Source organism: Dama dama, chromosome 15, assembly GCF_033118175.1.
Source record: "Dama dama isolate Ldn47 chromosome 15, ASM3311817v1, whole genome shotgun sequence".
NCBI lineage: Eukaryota > Metazoa > Chordata > Mammalia > Artiodactyla > Cervidae > Dama > Dama dama.
This window is the reverse complement of record NC_083695.1, coordinates 18,459,171-18,478,951: the sequence shown is the minus strand read 5'-3', so window position 1 is coordinate 18,478,951 and position 19,781 is coordinate 18,459,171. Positions and strand designations below refer to the sequence as shown.

At 36.8% G+C, this 19,781-nt stretch overlaps 1 protein-coding gene across 1 annotated transcript in view; it reads right to left on the bottom strand.

The window, feature by feature from the left end:
* Positions 1 to 357: 357 nt before the first annotated feature.
* Positions 358 to 19,781, bottom strand: part of PHYHIPL (phytanoyl-CoA 2-hydroxylase interacting protein like) — a 97,436-nt gene continuing 78,012 nt past the window's right edge. Inside the window, exons 2-5 of the mRNA XM_061161575.1 lie at positions 11,742 to 11,938; positions 9,765 to 9,939; positions 6,419 to 6,536; positions 358 to 1,408 (exon numbers count right to left, since the gene is read on the bottom strand). Coding sequence (XP_061017558.1) covers positions 874 to 1,408; positions 6,419 to 6,536; positions 9,765 to 9,939; positions 11,742 to 11,938 — 1,025 coding nt within the window. The 3' untranslated portion in view covers positions 358 to 873. The remainder of the gene's footprint in view (positions 1,409 to 6,418; positions 6,537 to 9,764; positions 9,940 to 11,741; positions 11,939 to 19,781) is intronic.

Here is a 19,781-nt window from a genome sequence, read left to right as displayed (position 1 = left end):
ACAATGGTGAACAAATTCACATTTTCATGTAATTTGGATGGGGATTAATATTGACTATTTCTGAAGCACATGGTTTCAGAGGCTTATTGTTTTCTTTATATTTACCTATATTTACCTGATATTTTATAAGCTTTATGAATCAGAATAATGTCCTTCACAAATTTAATTAAAGTTATGTACTTGAAACAGGACAGATACACAACTATTTGAGGTTTACAAACTACATCTTTGATAAGGAAAATGGTTTCGTGACATGTATACAATTGCTATTAAGATGTAACTCTATATATTCTATAAGATTGTAAATATTTTATACAACAATACAAATAAAATATTTTTCTATTATATTTATTATGTTGAAACACAGTAGTTGTTTCCTGTTAGCTAATATAAATAACATAAATAACACTGTCAAACAACAAGTTGGAAGTGCTGACAATTCTAGGCTTCAAGATTTAACTCATGCTGCAATTACACTTTTTCATGCGGTTTGGAGTTATCCCAATATTTGTTCAGTAGATTAAAATGAGAGCATATTTAAACACCATTTATAAGCCATTATTTTGTATTTTACTAAAGCAGTTTATATAATAGTTTGGTTATATTTGGCATAAAGGAAAAATAAAAACATTGCAGCATCTAGGCAAGAGAGTGTCAGAAACAACTTAGGATAGTTCATCTCTCAAAGTTATGGGAAGGGTAGGAAACAGGAAAACACTACAACAGCTTGGAAATCTGAAAAGTGGTGGTTCGCTTTTGGTGACAGTGGCATGTGCATGCTTCAGTGGAAAACATCTGGGTGGTGAAAATGGACAACAGAGGATCGGGGCTCCTACTGGAAGAAAGGGGGACTAAGAATAAGAAAAGTGGGCATTAACGTCCAACACTAATATTACAGGTTTTGCAGCTGGGATCTTTCTTTGCATTTGCAGTAGATAAACTCATGAGCTGATGACCAGTGATTTCTGCCACGGTGCCTAGAGAAAGATCCACGGGGTCAGTGTAAATGACTTCTAAAATGACATCCTGGGCATGGTGGTAAACCAGCATCCCATCTTCTTCTCTGCAGGTCAGAAATTTATTATCCTGGGAATTTAGTTGAGGAAGGCGCTGCTTACAAAATTCATCTCCTGGTGATCCCACAGGAGCAATGACCAGAATCACATAATGATAAGCAGTGTACATACAGTAGAAGTCCCCAAAGTATAAGTTAGTATTGGGGTTAAAAAGTTTTTCTGCTGCAATCTCAAACCTGTATCTTCCATAAGGTGAATCCTGGGGTGGCTTCCCAGTATTGAATTCAGTGCTGCAGCTAAAGAAGATGCCTTCTAATTTTCCGCTGATAGGAGAGCCGTGGCTGCCACTGTTATCCTTGACAGAGGGCTGCATAGCATTCCCATGATGTTCTCTGCAGGAGAAAGTAAACGGTCACTGCTAGGTACAGTGGTGGTAGAGCTACTAATGTATAGAGTTGAATGGTGTTAGACTACAAGTCAACTGTCTACTATTAAGAGCCTGGGTGCTCATCCATCCTACCATCAGATCAAGGAGAATGCATCTTTTGACATTACTTACAAAAGGCTAAATTCCAGCCATGACCCTAGGGTAAGAATGCTCTGCTACAAACCTTGGAGGTCTTTTAACATGATAAATTTCCTGACCAGGAAGACAAAAGTGGAATGAGAAATATTATGGTTGAAATCACATCCACTATAACCCTACTAGGTTTTAGAAGTGATCTGGGGGAAAGAAAACTGGACTGACAATGCGGGTTAAACATGCTGAATGTTTCCTCAAAGTCTGCCAGAATTTAGGTCTAAAAAGAGTGTTGTCCATGAACATCAGTACAAAAGCATCTTGTTTTATTTTTTTGCGTCAGTTTTTTAACCCAGGCCCAGTTGACTACTCAGGTCATCTTGCTTGCATTTTGCTTAGAATAGAGCTGGTTGTCTTCCTTTACTACACTCAGCTCTTTTCTCTACACTTCTCACCTCCCACTGGGCTGGGCCTCTGTCATCCAGTTCTTCCTGCTCCTTGGTCCCTTCCATTCAGTTCTACCAACGAGAGAGACAGTAAGAGACATGGAAAGATAGCCCATGGTCTTAGACTAGAAGAATTAATATTACTAAAATGTCCATACTACCCAAAGCAGTCTACATTTAATTGGATCCCTATCAAATCAATGTGATCCCTATCAAATTACCCATGAAATTTTTCACAGAACTAGAACAAGTAATCCTAAAATTTATATGAAGCCATAAAAGATTCAGAATTGCTGTGGCAATCGTAAGGAAAAAGAACTAACCTAGAGGCATAACCCTCCTACACTTCAGACAATTCTGCAAAGCTACAGTAAGCAAAATATTATAATAGCACAAAAAACAGACATGTTAGATCTATGGAACAGAACAGAGTCCAGGAAAAAACCCCATATACCTATCGTCAGTTAATCTTTGATGGAGGAGGCAAGAGTATATAATGGAGAAAAGAGTTTCTTTGGTCAAGTGCTGTTGGGAGAGCTGGACAACTACATGTAAAAGAATGAAGTTAGAACACTCCCTCACACCACACACAAAAATAAAGGTGAAATGGCTTAAAAACTTTAAATATAGAGAACACCATAAAACTCCTAGAACATAGGCAAAGCATTCTCTGACATAAATTGTACCAATGCTTTCTTATGTCAGTCTCCCAAGGCAATAGAAATAAAAGCAAAAAATAAATAAACGGGACTTAATCATAGTTAAAAGCTTTTGCACAGAAAACCAAAAACAAAATGAAAAAGAAGCCCACAGACTGGGAGAAAATAATTTGCAAACAATGTGACTGCCAAGGGGTTAATTTACAAAATAAACAGTGCATATAACTCAATAACAAAAAACAAACAACTCAATTAAAAAATGGCCTGAATACCTAAACAGACATTTCTCCAAAGAGGACATGGCCAATAGGCACATAAAAAGATGCTCAACATTGCTAGTTATCAGAGAAATGCAAATCAAAACTACAAAGAGTTACCACTCTCACACTGGTGAGAATGGCCATCATTAAAATGTCTACAAACAATAAATTCTGGAGATGATGTGGTCACACACTGTTGGTGTGACTGTAAATTGGTGCAGCCACTGTGGAAAACAGTATGGAGGTTCCTTAAAAATCTATAACTAGAGTTACCATATGACCCACCAATTCCATTCCTAGGCATATCCCTGGAAAAGATGAAAATTCAAAAAGATACATGCTCCCCAGTGTTTACAGTAGCACCATTCACAATAGTCCAGAGATAGAAGCAACCTAAATGTTCAGTTCAGTTCAGTCGCTCAGTCGTGTCTGAAATGTACATTGGCAGATAAATACTACTCAGTCTTAAAAAAGAAAGAATGCCATTTGCAGCAACATCGATGGACCTAGAGATTACCATACTAAGTGAACAATGTCTGAAAGAGAAAGACAAATACCATATGATATTACTGCTTCCTATGTGGCCTTCACTGACACTGCAGGGGCTAACCTTATTATCATCCCTTGGCTATGATGAAAAGTCCTGGTTTCCACTGGGCTTCCTCTGACACCAGCCCAGTGGGAAGGCTGACAGGCATCTCATTGCCACTGGTGTGGGTTGTAAACACCGGCTCCCCATTAGCCTTCTCTGATGCCACTGCAACAAGGGGTGGAGGAGGAGGAAGGGTGGTTCCTAACAGCTGGAAGATACAAGTCTAGGTTCCCTACCTGGCCGAGGCTGGTGGCGTGGAAAAAAAGGTTTTTTTCTATGGTGTTTAGCTGGAGTAAAGGCAGTTATTGTCTAAAAACTTTGCCTTCATGGCTGTCCCTTTCCTGTTCATTTGGGTAAACACAGAAGACTTTTGGGGTAGATATTTTTTTGTCTGTGTCCACTGATGTTTGTGAGCTGATGACTAGCACCTAGTCCAGAACGAGAGCTAAACAGAAAATCCATCACTGTGTTGTCCTTTGGGTCCCAAGGTCCCTAACTGGTTGACCTTCTTTCCACCTTTCAGACTCTTATGTTTGCTTTATATATATAACACTCCTGGTTTTTAATTGTATGTAGTAGGAGGAACAGGGAGAAATAGGTCTACTCTATCTTGTCCTGAATCAAAACTGCTTACCCTGTTACATTCTCATGAACAAAACCCAATTATTAATATGACATGTATTTTGCATAAATCTACAAGTGCAATTATGTGAAGTAGGAACAGCAGAAAACAGATAAACAGGAACTTAGGCTAAGAGAAATGTCTTACTATCAGCGACTGACATCAACTCTGAGAAAATACAATCTACCGCCAAACACTAATGGAAATCCTACACATGTCTACCCATATCAGTGAATCCCTGGAGAGAAACCTTTAAGATACAGAAAGGTGTTTTAAGGACAAGTAAGCCACCTAGGGAACTTGAAGGAGGAAGAGCAAAAGTGGTATTTTGATCTGGGGTAACATAAAGCAGCACTCATTTAGGAATTCATTTCTAGAGGTAGAGATCAAAACGAGTTCATTCCATGTGGACTGATGCAGAATTTATCTAGGGATTTTTCATAATTCATAATGATTTGGAAAGTGTGTCAGGTAAGTGAAAGGTTCCTTTCTAGTCAAGCACTGTGAATAACAAGATGACATTTTAAATGAATTCTGATAAAGTGTGCCCTGATTAGAATGCATTACATAAAAAGAAAATCAAGATCCACTGATGCTAATGTGGTTTTAGTTAATACAACTATTTAAAAAAGCAGTGTTGAAAAACTGTACTCATGCCTTGGAAAATATATTTTATGTGTACATACTGAAGTATATGTATATAAACTGTATCAAATTTAATGTACATGGATTTTATGACTATCATGGAAAGTCCAACAAAGGTAAATTTCCCTGTTAGTAAACATGCCCTTTATACTAGTATATTGGAATCAATCATACAATATATACAACAATTTTATTTCCATTTTCCATGCTTTCTGTCTTTCTTTTTTCTTCTTGGAAGAACTTTTGAAAACAGATGGAGCAAATTCTAGAGTATCTAAGGACCTGAAAACAGGCCAAAGGACAGAGAAGTCAGAGAAACAGTGACCTCCAGTGGCCACCTAAGATTGACACTGGCAGCCTTCCAGGGCTAAGCCTAGTACCAAAGGTGTATTTATTCCATTGCTGTATTTATTACGAAAGAAAATAGCAACAGTGGATCTATTTTATTTCTGATTTTATGCTTAACAAATATAAAGAAATACCTTTCTTGTTAAGTCATATGTGGTTACTCCCATACAACTGACAAGTATAGTAATTAGTATTCTCTCAGTTCATATTCTCTAAATTATGTGAATAGCATTTTCCATGAATTACATAGACTCAAAAGTAAATAATTTATCAGAAAGAGAATTATAGACTATATTCTGTATTTATAGGCTATTCAAACATAAGGCAGGAATTGTTTTCATGATCAAAATATATGATATTGCAAAGTACTTATTTTGAAGAACATGCATGCCTAAATTCACCTCTCTCTTTGATTCCCTTTGCATTTTCCACAGCTTGGAGCTTATTTAGATTTAGAACCATCATCTTGACTTAAGAAAAACTAGAGAGTTGTGAAACAAAACAACAAAACTTCCTAAATTTTTTTCAGATACAATCCCATCAAGAGTTTAAAAAGTGAGAGCAAGGGCTTTTAAAATGACAAATTATAGGGATTACTGTGTAGAAGTTTTAGAACCTGTATAGCACCATCAACTTAAAGGCTTCAGTCTCACTTAAAAACACACATCTGCCCATTTACTCTCATGAAATTCTCTTCTACAAATATGAAAGGGCTGTAAGTATTAAAACTACTTGTGACATGGAATTCTTTTGAATTCTGGGAAACTGTTTTCAGGGACAAACACAGGATAACTTAAAAATACTACTGATCACTAGAATTCTAAAGTAAATAAGATTTCCCTCATGAATAATTAACACAGTATAATTGCTGAGAGATTTCTATGTTGGCAGAAGCCTGACAATCCTGCCTAACTCACCATATCTCATGAAACAGTCACCCTTTTATTCTCTCATTTTCAGGAGAAAATTCAATAGTTGGTATGAGACAGAAGGTACTGAGTTACTGGGAATCGGAGGAGTCCGTGACATGCTCATCAACCTTAATCTTGGCGGTCTTCCACCCAAACAGATAGGAGTTGGTGTTACAAGTGATCATAGAAAGGAATCTAAGTGAGGTGGGAAAAAAATCCCATGATCCGATTTTTTTTTTAACTTAATTATTCTGGGAAATAAAAGTCAATAGAATTAAATATTTTGAGAAGAAAACTAAAATTGCTATTTCACAGAAGCAGACTCAAGGGAAACCTGAGCCTAGAATTTGGAATGGCACTTAGTAAAGTAAATCGGTATGTATCTTGTTTGATTCTTACCGAATATAGTCAAAATATTCTTTGTGCTGGTTACGATAAAAAACAGAAAATTTGAGCATCCGTCCTGCAATCACTTCGGCCTTCTCCAACAGTTGTGTTAGATGAACTTTTGAATAGTCTGAAAATAACAAAAAAAAGTTTGTTATTAAAAATATACCATCGAAAGTATTGGCTACATGCTTAATAACTTGTAGATTATTCAGATTCTTTTTTGGGAAACTCATCTCAGTGAATAAGAAACTTCACTTGAAAACATTCACTGTCTTTGTGGCACATTTTTTTTCTGCAAAAATATTTTCGTTATAGTTTATGGTTGTTTTTAAGAATATGCTTGCATTTTTTTCACTCACTGAAATTAAAGATCCTGAAACCAAAGTGTTATATAAGGAACGCTTATTTAAAGATTGAGTAATGTCAATCAGTACCACACTAGCCTTTCCTTCCATCAGCTGCTGAATCAAATAAAAGAAGCTTGTAACCTGAAAGGAATAGCAAATAGAATTTAAAGGAGTAATAATAATGGTCATCTAATTTACTCTAAATCTATGAGGCTGGGAAGACATATAATATAACCATTTTATTGATGCAGAGATTGAGGCTTGCCACAGCTTAATGATTTGCCAAATGTCCATAAAGCTAGTAACTTAAGAGACTAGGTCTTTGGCTACTAGTTGGTAGTTTCTGAGTACACAAGAGCTTGTGAAAATATAAAGCATCTCTCACAGTAAGCTGATGTCTTTACCAGCTTTGTGTTTTGAAAATTGAGGATTGTTGCCAAACTCCTGTTCTAGAATCGAAGCAAAAATTTTGGTCTATAAAGATTTCAAGACTTTCCAAATGAAAGCAACCTAGTTGAACTACTCATGGCAGCATAGTTTGTTTACTCACTGCTTCACTGGCTCAATGAATATTTATTTAGATTAGGACATGTGATGTAGAAGACATTGTGCAAAATTATACAAACGACCAATTGAAAAGATAAAAATTCCTCTTCCTCTCAAAGAATTCAGTCTAAGGGAAGAGGTAATATATAGACAGCCATGACTTATTATGGGGTTTTATCTGTGTCACTGACTAAACTAGATTGGTCAGTGGCATTCTGCTTTATATCCAATACTTTGCACAGTGCATAGCATACAATATATGCTCAGTAAATTTTGACTGAATTAGATGTCTAGGTTAAAAGACAATATATAAGATAACTTTCTAAGATTTACAGAGTAAAGGTGATTGATAAAGCTTAGGTGAAACAGGCTCTGAATTATTTTAATAAACTGAAACAACAAGCTTTGAAAAAAAATTCTCCTTAGATTTTACTCATGGAAACAAAATGATTTATACAAAAATATTGTGGCACATTTAAAATAAGCTGGCATTTTCCTTATTATTTACCCCTAAAACTTCCTTAGAATAATTAGGGGATATACTTGAATAAAAGAGCAACAGATTGATCACTCTAAAGGAAAGAAAGAAAACTAAAGGTCTTTCTTTATATACATAGAAATAAAACATGTACTCATGTAGTCATATAGATTATAGAATGGAGTATCTAGACAGATGTTTCTGAACTGAAAATGCCAAAGGTTTTCCTTAAGCTAAAGAAGAAATATTATCTCACTTCTCCCTGATGTCAAATGGGGTTTAGGAGGTACATTATAGCTTCTTAAAAAATGAATACGATGATGCTGTTTGGTACAATTCTATGGAAAATAGCATGTATTAAAACAATGTCAAAAGATACTGTGTCTTTTACTGTGTCTACCTCCCTCCCTGGTAGGATGCAATAAGGGCAAATGGAAAGATGTGTAAAAAGAGTAAGCATGAGGTGGATTCCAAGGAGGAATTTTAATTCAGGAGAAAAGTTGAGGGGATATAGTAATTCTAATGTGACACATAAAATACAGGTAAAATGAGAATTCCTTACACACTATTAATACAATGTTGAAATCTTTAGCAATTTAATTACTGACTACTGGACTATGATGTATACCATATTTCATCTATTCTAAAATATATTTTTCCCACATTTCAGCATCTCTGACATGAGTCTAATAAATGTGATAAGAAAGCACTGTCTCACAGTTTAATTTTTTCTTAGAGATGCATGAAGTGGTGATCTTACGATCTATGACATCTTAGGAAGAGATATAGTACCAGAGGGGTCCTGCTTGTTTGCTCACACACTGAGATCCTCAGCAACTTCCTCATAGAACAAACAAAAAAGGTTAAAGATAAAATCACAATAGTTAAGAATTAAAACTTCATCCATTGTACATATCCACACGGGAAATTTTATACTGAGTTTGAAATTAAGAAAAAAAAAAAAAAGAAGATATTGAGATAAAGCAGTAGCTAAGCACGTTCTGAGTCTGAAATAAACCTACTGTGAGGCTATGGGGGAAAAATAGCTGATTTATCTGAAGGATGCCTCAGCTGGGGAAGTTGCTAAGCAACCTGCAATAGGTGAGGCAAGTGTCTAAGACTTTTTCTACAAGCTCCTTTGTGTGGAAACAAACATTTGGCCTCTTTCTACAGTTTTATAGAGGAAACAATCACCTAGACAAAAAGGAAACAAAGCCATATTCTAAGAGACAGAAAGAATGGATGACAGATGTATTCAGGTAGCTCTATGTCTTTGTGTCCCTTCACCATCTATTTAAGTGCTCAATAAATATTTGTTTCTTGACTGAATGAATAAAACAAGTATATAAATGCATGATATGAATGGTTATGGTAACCTTTTCAGTCCAGTGGGCTATTAAAGTACAGTTCAAGATCAAGAGGGACGGGCTTTCTACATTAGACACCCCAATGCCAAATGGCTATGAGGTACTTTCATGAAGCAAAGACACACACACTCACACGACATGAGTTTAGAGAGAGATTGTCAGCATTCAAGTGAAAAATCCAATAACATTTTTGTTACATAAAGTCATTGCGATCTGCCTTCATTTCCTTAAATTAAGAGAATGATATTTCTGGCTTCCTTCTTTCAAGACTGTGAAAATAAGAAATGAAAAAAAGGAAGAAAAAAGATCTCTCTCTCTCAAAATGAATCTCAAAATATGCTGAATATATTTTCATACTGCATCAGTTTTTATTTGTAAAGCCTTTAGTTTGAAAAATCAAATTGTGCATGTAGCACAGAAGTAATTTAATGCCATTATCCAGTTTCTGCTGAGAACCTCCTCTCTAATCAGTTTGTTCTATCACCCAGTGCTACTGGCAATGTAAAAATGACCAATAAATGTCACTTAATAATTACAAAAATATATTTTCTATAATTAGCTTTCCAGGAACTATTAAATAAGGTCCCCTCCCCAATATTTGTACCCAGTTCTCTTACCTGCTGTGCAGAATTCTATAATTTCACTCCATTCAGACACAACGTAATCACCATCAACTTGTTTTGAGGCAGTCTGCACTGCTACTGTATACTCAGTTCTCGGGCTCAAAAACCAGTGTCCACGGACAGTCATCGGCAAGGGAACGGCTTTTGCCACCAGTTTTGTTGGAACATCCTAAGAAAAGAAAGGAGGAAGGGGGGACAGGTGGGTGGAAGAAGATGAATTAATGTAGCAGTGTAACTTGAGTCAATTGTAAACAATGTGGAAGAACTTACTAAATTCCTGGCTAGTGACAGAAGTTTCTTCTTTAAAGATATTTAGCAATTATGATCTTCAAATCTCTTATTCTTCATATGTAAAAAATAAGGCCCGATTTGATCAAGAAATATGCAAAGATCACACAGCTAGCTAATGGCATAAGTGTACATGGATTCATCTTCTTGATTTCTAGTATAATGTTCTTCTCTATACATTCCTTAATATGCTCCTTAAAGTGCATATAATATTTTAAAATATTATATTTATTTAATACATTGTTGCTGTTTTTCAGTCAGAGAAGCCCATTATTAAATGTTTTATATGTGAAGGGACATAATATTTTTAAATAAATGACTGCTTCACATACAAATGTGGTAACATTTGTTTTACTTGTATTCAAGTACGGAGGCTATATGTCACAGAAAGTCTAGGTACTTTAAAACAATGATTAATAATAAGGTAACTAAACCTGCTAGTTCGTATTCACTGTATTTCCAAAGATATGGTATTCTAAGTGTGCAATGAAGGAAGGGGGTCAAATCTTGACCCCTCACATTTAATGCTAAACATTTCAAAGCTATTTCAAAGAGGCCAAGGGTCACCAAAGAGAATATCCAACACTCCAAAGATTAAAACTGGGACATCAGAAAATACTGTTTTATCAATCTTGTTCTATCACATTTATCTGTACATATAAGCCTCACTCACCATTAGTATGTATAGTTTTACTATACACATAGAGTAAAATGCATAAGTTTTAGACAAGAATTCTTCCAAAAAATTTATCAAGTTAAAATTTAGTTATAAAGTATTAAAATAAGATCAGTTTTCATATCAGTGAAAACACTGAAAACATAAAGAATTTTTAAGTCAGAGAACTATTTATCCTCTCTAGAGCTACTTTTGGAGAGAGAGATGTATCAGTTAAGATAGTGATAAGCAGACGGCTAAGAGCATAAATATCAGAGAATTGTTACAAGTCTAAAACACTTAAATGCTACTTTTATTCTCAAACCATAAAATAAAATTGACTACACAAAGCAGTTTTCAGGCCTTAAGTATTTTGAAAAATATTCTAAAGTTTATAAGCTGCCACTGACATTGTCCTTTTGGCAGTTATTTATAGGGAAAAATGTGTGCTTCAGTGGAAAACTATGAACCATCTATAGCACACTCTGCTGGTTGTCTTTTTCTGATTTTGCAGAATATATTCTACAATTCTGTAATTTGTAGACATGTGATACCAATTCCGTTATTCTTGTCTAAACACATGCCAGCGAATTTTGTCCACTGGAAGTATTCCCTTTGCTATTGCCCTTGTTCTTTCCCAACACCACAAGGGTTTTGCCTCCACTGTACAGTTATTTCAATATCCTGATCCTTAAAATGTCTTTTCTGGACCATCCTTTGAATTGGTTCTATTAATAAACTTCATCAGTTACCTCATTAGTGTGTTAAATAAAATCTTTAACACATGTTCATTTTTTATGTCTGTAAGAGAGTTAAGATTTCACCTTTTCTGGGAAAAAAAATGTATTTTACCCATATATGTGTCATTTCCTTATAAAATTTCTTGGAAAGATACAGCTTTTAAGTGACGTATAATTTCCATTTTCAATGTCAAGTAATCAGTGCAACATTATTCCTTCTTTCAAAATGGCATCATAATTAGAAAGTTTTAAGATACAAATGAATATAAGGATGTGTTAGCATTTTACCTTGTGTTTAAATTTATTGGAGTTCTTGTTCTCTTTCTTATTGAGGTCAATGAAATAGTGTGTAATACGGTCCTTTGATTTTGAATCCATTTCCCATGAAATCTTGAATGAGTCGCAGGTAATGTTGCTTATTTTGATGTTATGTGGTACGGGAAGTTCTTCCATCTCTGCTATGCCACTGTCTTGTGATTTGTTCCCTGCAAGAAAACAATGCACAGATAGTTTCTGACTAGTGAAATTTTCCTAGTTTGCAAGGCCATTAACTACCTGTTTGTGAACTCATCTAATTACTAAATTTTTTTCATGAAGTAATTTGAATGTTAATGACAGTAACACTATCTTTACATAATCACATTACCAACAAAAAGCAGAAATGAATTAGTTCTTACGACCTCTACATTTTCAGTCTTCTTTCCCAGTTTCTGCTTTCACAGAAATAAACGCAAGAATGCTGTTGATCCACCTCTCTAACCTATGAAAGATTAGCCTTATATGGTAGATTCTGTCTGAAAACCCTCAAGGGACCATTTTTCTTACATGACCAATCGATTCTGCTCTAAAGTAATCCTAGGTATTTTTAAGCCAAATGAAATCAGAAACGTTGATAATGATATGAAAGAGTCCAGTCAAATAAAGGAAAATTTTCTTTTAAAAAATCTGTGAGGTGTCAGTGACAGTCTATAAAAATTGTTCCTTTTGGAAATTTATATATAGAAATTGCATGTAATGTTTATATTTACAAATAATATAAAAGACCATTTTTAAAACAGTTACTGTGAAAGGATTACTCTAGGAATCTTTTTTACCTGTTGTAGTCATGCTGACTGATAACATTAAAATCTTGAAGAATTCATCCGACATCTGGTTACTTTACAGACTATGTCCTACATTTTCAGTTAGAGAAAATTCTATTGCTTTGGCCAACATTATAGAGCAGAATATGACGGATGACAGGACAAAAAAAGAAAATATAGTTGACAAGTTTGTTTCATATGCAAGAAAGACAAATTGAATGAAATTTTATTCCACTTCTCCTTCCTGTGTTCCTTTTCCTCCAAGACAATGTAAAATTCAATGTCCCAGAAAAGAAAAAATATATATAATTGTTATTCACATTATAAAAGTCATAGATCATAAATCAGCTACCTAACTTTTCTTTAACATAATAGCAAATCTTGATCAACAAAAACTGAAAAGAACAACAGTGAATGTCACTTTGTAACAACACCTTCCACTTTCAGATTAGCTTGTGTTCTTTACCCTCACAAGAGCTTCCCAGCTGGCTCAGTGGTAAAGAATCCACCTGCCAATGCAGGAGATCCAGGTTCAAATCCTGGGTCAGGAAGATCCCTTGGAGTAGGAAATGGCAACCCACTCCTATATTCTTTCCTGGGAAATGGCATGGACAGAGGTGCCTGGCAGGCTACAGTTCACGAGGTCGCAAAGAGTCAAACGTGGCAGAGCATGCACGCACACACAGCACAACCCCACACACCCTCTCAGTTATTGTTGTAAGGCTTTTGATAATTTGCAGTCTTATTAAATCATTCATCCATTTGTCTCACCCCAGCTGTGTTGTGGCCAGAGCAACCTGATGACAATCAATGACTAATCTCAAAGTAACTAAAGTTCTTTATTGTCATTCTTGAACAATACTTTGAAAAATCCTTCTTTCTTCTCTCATGTACTCCCTCACACCCTAGTTTCCCCAGATACCCATTTGATAAAACTCCCAGATAAATCACTCTTTCACCTTGTTTTTGCTCCCCCCCCACACACACAGCCTCATAGAATCCCCAAATTGCTTCCTGCTAAAAGCCTTTCAGAAGTCAAGTGAAGGGAAGAAACGAAGTGGAATCTCTTTAATGGCCTTGGGAAAGGGAAAGGCAGTAAATATGCAAATAGTAATTTTTGTTCTATTTAGAAAAGCTGACATTTTCTGATTGCAGTTATCTTCAAAATATAAGCAACATTAAATGAAAACCTGTCTGGACTAACAGCAGAAATTTCTGCAGAAATCACATGTATTATAAGGAGGAACCAAGATGGCTGAGGAGTAGGACTTGGAGCTTATTTCCTTCCATAGATACATCAAAAACACTTATACAAATGGAACGATTTGCACAGAACATCTACTGAACACTGACAAAAGACCTCAGCTTTCAAAAAGGGCAAGAAAAGCTCAACATAATGAAGTAGGACAAAAGAATAAAGAAACAAAAAACGAGAGAGAGGCACTGGATGGGACCTGTGTCCCGGGGAGGGAGCTGTGAAGGAGGAAAGGTTCCTGCATCCTGGGAAGTCTTCTCATCAGTGGGGACTGGGGTGACAGAGGGAATCAGCCGGGACAGAGGGAGAACACCAGTGTGTGGAGGGCAAGAGAGTTACCTGCACAGACAGTTGGCACTGCCACCCCGTGCCCCCCATCCTGAGGTGCTCATCCACTGGTATGGGCAGCAGCTGGGTGCTGAAGCTCAAGCTTCAGGTCAGACCCAGGGAGAGGACTGGGGCTGCCTGCGGGCAAACAGCCTGAAGAGGTGACTGTGACAACTGAGGGTGCACTCGGAAGAAGCTGAGTTCACCAGAGAGGCAAGGCACCATTGCTGGGGGAGCACAAGAAGAGTGGTGGGACCACCATAGGAGCTTCTTTCCATGTGTGCATGCTCTCAGGCAACAGGATGCCACCTCTATGAGTTCTGGGGTTGGGCAAGAGCTGTTGCCACCATCATGGGCTCCAGAGGTGGGCAGGGGCTGCTGCAGAAACTAGGGGACCTAGCAGCAGAAGCCAGTCGCTGCCCTGCGGTCGGGGGAAGCATGCATGAGCAGTGAGCAGGCACCGAATCACTGCCCCTGCTGTTCTAGGATGGCGTGGGCCTTAGCCCCACTGAGAGATCCAGAGTGTGCGCCAATCACTGCCTCTGCTGTCCTGAGGCGTACAGGCCACCGCTGCTATTGGGAGACCCACAGGTGTGCGCTGATCACTGCTGCCCTACCAGGAAAGCACGCAAGGGGTGCTGCACTTACACACCCCATATCAAGGGGATAACGACCAACATACACTGAGGAAGGAGGCAGAAAGCATTTCAGATAAAAGCAGCCCCTCAAGTTTGGACAAAATGGTGAAGTAAAAAGACTTAAGCTCACTTCCCCTTACAAAAACACCAAAATCACAACTGCTGAACAACTACCAACAAAAAAAGACTGGAACCTACCCAAAAAAAGCCATGAGATGAAGAAGCCATGAGATGGTAGGAGGGGTACTTTCACAATATAATCAAATCCCATACCAGCTGGTTGGGAGACCCACAGACTGGAAAATAACAGTATCCCAGAGGTCTCCCACAGGAGTGCTAGTTCTGACCCCACTTCAGGCTCCAGAACCTGAGGGTCTGGCAGTGCAAGGAGATGCCTCCAGCATTTGGCTTTGAAAACCAGCAGGGTTGGAGTGCAGGATCTCCCCAAGACTGGTGAAGACAGAGACTCCATGCCTAGATGGTACACAGATAATTTCCTGTACCCTGGGACCCAGAACAAAGCAGTGACTCCACAGGAGCTTGGACTAGACCTACCTGAGGGTCGTGGAGAGTCTCCTGGGGGGGCGGGAGTTGGCTGTGGCACAGTGGTGGGACAAAGAGACTGAAGGCTGAGCCCTCCCCCCGCAAATGAAACTGAAACTGTGATTTAAAATCTTTCGACAAACAAAAATCTAAGATCAGATGGCTTCACAGGTGAATTTTATCAAAGCTTTAGAGAAGAGTTAACACCTATCTTTCTGAAACACCTCCAAAAAATTGCAGGGGAAAACACATTCCCAAATTCACTCTATGAAGCTACCATCACCCTGGTACCAAACCCAGGCAAAGATACCACACACACAAAAAAGAAAATTATAGGTCAATATCACTGATGAATATAGATGCAAAAATTTGCAACAAAATACTAGCAAACAGAATTCAACAATACATTAAAAGAATCATATACCGTGATAAAGTGGGACTTTTCCCAGGGATGCAAGAATTTGTCAGTATCCGCAAATCAATTGTCTGATACACTACACTAACATACTAAAGAATAAAAATCACATGATCATCTCAACAGATGCAGAAAAAGCTTTTGACAAAATTCAACACCCAATCATGAATTAAAAAAACTGTACAGAAAGTGGGCACAGAAGGAATATACCTCAACAAAACAAAGGCCGTATTTGACAAACCTCCAGCTAACATCATACCCAATGGTGAAAAGCTGAAAACAGTTCCTCTGAGATCAAAAACAAGACAAAGATGTTCACTCTACCACTTTTATTCAATGTAGTTTTGGAAGCCCTAGCCATGGCAATCAAAGAAGAAAAATAAATAAAAGGAATCCAAATGGGAAAAGAAGTAAAACTGTCACTGCTAAGATGCTACCAGGAAACTACTAGAGCTCATCAATGATTTCAGTAAAGTTGCAGGATACAAAATTAACACATAGAAATCTGTTGCATGTCTTATACACTAACAATGAAAGATCAGAAAGATAAACTCAAGAAACAATCCCATTTACCATCACATTGAAAAGAATAAAATAGGGCTTCCTTGGTGACCTAGATAAAGAATCTGCCTGTCTGTGCAGTTGACACAGGTTCAATCCCTAGTCTGGGAAGAACCAACACACTGCAGAGCAACTAAGCCCACGCAGCACAGCTATGAAGCCCAGTGCTCTGGAGTCTGGGAACCACAATTATTACTGAGGCCTCGCGCTGTGACTACTAAAGCCTGTGTGCCCTAGAGCCCATGCTCTGCAATAGGAGAAGCCACCACAGTGGGAAGTCCTCAATACACTGCAACTAGAGAGTAGCCCCTGCTCTCCGCAACTAGAGAAAAGCCCATGCAGCAATGAAGAACCAGCACAGCCAAAAATGAATAAATAAAAATTATTTTTTAAAGAAGAATAAAATATCCAGGAATAAACCAACCTAAGGAGGCAAAGACCTGTTCTCTGAAAACTGCAAGATGCTGATGAAAGAAATCAAAGATGACACAAATGGAAAAATATAACACTTTCTTAGATTGGAAGAATCAATACTGTCAAAATTACTATAATACCCAAGGCAATCTACAGACTCATTGCAATCCCTATCAAATTACCAATGGCATTTTTCACAGAACTAGAACAAAATAATTTTTAAATTTGTATGCAGGCAAAAAAGACCCCAAATAACCAAAGCAATCCTAAGGGCAGGGCAGGGGGAAGCAAAAATGGAGCTGAAGGAATCAGGCTCCCTAAATTCAGACTATACTACAAAGCCACTGTTTTCAAAACATATGGTACTGACACAAAACATGTGGTACTGACACTTAATAATAAGAAACATATTAGCTCAATGAAACAGGATAAAAAGCCCAGAAATAAACCCACACACCTGTGGTCACCTAATCTGTGACAAAGGAGGCAAGATACACAATGAAGAAAAGACACTCTCTGGGAGAAGGTGAGGGTAGGATGTTCTGAGAGAATAGCATTGAAACAAGTATACTATCAAGGATGAAACAGATCGCCAGTCCAGGTTGGATGCATGAGACAAGTGCTCAGGGCTGCTGCACTGGGAAGACCCAGAGGGATGGGATGGAGAGGGAGGCGGGAGAGGGGATCGGGAAGGGGAACACATGTAAATCCATGGCTGATTCATGTCAATGTATGGCAAAAACCACTACAATATTATAAAGTAATTAGCCTCCAATAATAAATTAGCCTCCAATAATAAAAATAAATGGGGAAAAAAGAAAAGACACTCTCTTGAGGAGATGCTTCTGGGAAAACTGGATAGCTACATGAAAAAGAATGAAATTAGAAAATTCTTTAGTACCATATACAAAAACTCAAACTGTATTAAAGGCCTAAATATAAAACCTGATACTATTAAACTCCTTTAGAGGAAAACATAGGAATAACACTCTTTCATATAAATAATGTTTTTTTTTTTAAAAATCCATCTCCTAGAGTAATGGAAATAAAAACAAAAATGAATGGGATCTAATTAAACTCAAAAGCTTTTGTACAGCACAAGAAACCATAAACAAAATGCAAAGACAACACACAGAATGAAGAAAATATCTGCAAATGATGTGACTGACGAGGGATCAATCTCCAAAATATACAACAGCTCATGTTACTCAATATCAAACAACTCAACTGAAAAAGGGTAGAAGACTTAAATAGACATTTTACCAAAGAAGACATACAGATGGCCAACAAACACATGAAAATATGCTCAACATCACTAATTATTGGATAAACACAAATAAAAAGTACAATAAGTTATCACCTCATGCCAGTCAGAATGTCCTAAGTTGCTTCAGTTGTGTCCAATTCTTTGTGACCCCATGGACTGTAGCCTGCCAGGCTCTTCTGTCCAAGGGGTTCTCCAAGCAAAATACTGGAGTGTGTTGCCATGCCCTTCTCCAGGGGATCTTCCCATCATCAAAGCCCATCATCAAAATGTCTATACATAATAAATTCTGGAGAGGGTGTTGAGAAAAGGGAATCCTCCTACACTATTGGTAGGAATATAAATTGGTACAGCCACTATGGAGAACAGTATATGCATTTCCCTTAAAAAACTGAAAATACAGCTACCACATAATCCAACAATCCTACTCCTGGGGTATCTCCAAAGAAAACCATACTTCAAAAAGATATATGTACCACAGTGTTCATTGCAGCACTATATACAACAGCCAAGACATGGGAAGTGATGTAAATGTATATCCACAAATGAATGTATAAAGATGTGGTGTACATACACAATGGAATACACAAAAAATAAAAAATAAATAAATAAATAACATAGGAATAACACTCTTTCATATAAATAATGTTTTTTTAAATCCATCCATTTAAATCCATTTTTTATCCATTTAAATCCATGTTTTTAAATAAATATTCCAAGCCACAAAAAATAATGAAATTATGCCATTTGCAGCAACATGGATGGACCCAGAGATTATCATACTAAGGGAAGTGAGTCATACAGAGAAAGACAAATGTCATATGACATCACTTATATTTGGAACATAATTTTAAAAAATGATACAAAGACGTATTTTATTTTTTTACAAAACACTAGGCCATTCAGATATGACCTAAAGGGGAAGTGACAAATGGATTATACAGTGCAAGTGACAAATAGATTTAAGGGATTAGATCTGACAGAGTACCTGAAGAACTATGGATGGAAGTTCGGAACACTGTACAGGAGGAGGTGATAGAAACTTGCTTATATCAGATTTTGCCATTCAGAACAACATAAAGCTCAAATCTATAGGATGTGTTATATCAGGAACACTCATTTTGAAGCTCCTTATCATAATCTGAATTCTTAATAAAACCACCAGATTAGCCTCTATGCAGCTTTCTTACTCAGAAAGAAAAATAATTTAAATAATTCTTACCAGTTAACATGTAACTCGCTTTTTACTCATGCTATATGAATTCATTTTTAACTGAGATTTTGAGATAAGTGACAGAAAACAATGATTCTGTCTTTAAAACTGGTGAAAACAGGGAGCCATATGATGTTAATATTCAATAACCAGCCAATACGATCTCAGATCTGTACAATCAAGTGTACTTTCAAATGCAGCTTCCCCTTCACCATAAGGGTAAATCAAGCTACATTTTTTTCTACTTTACATGCCAAATAATTCTAATAACTGTGGCTATACTGCTCACTGGTCATACTGAGTGAAGAACAAATAAGTGGGACTTTCTGTACATCCAAAATATGAAAATTGCTTTTTCCAGAACAAATATTTCAAAATTACTTTTGTAACAACAGCAATTACTAAAATACAAACTGAAAACATAGCCAAATTATACAGATATATTTTATATGTATGGTTCTTCTTTCACTGAACTTAAATAGCCTAGCAAAAATGGCATTTGAAAAAACAGATTTATTGAAATAAAATTCACATACCATACAGCCATTTGTTTAAAGTGTACAACTCAATGTCTTTTAGTAGATTCAGAGTTCTGTATCCATCCTACAATCAGAAC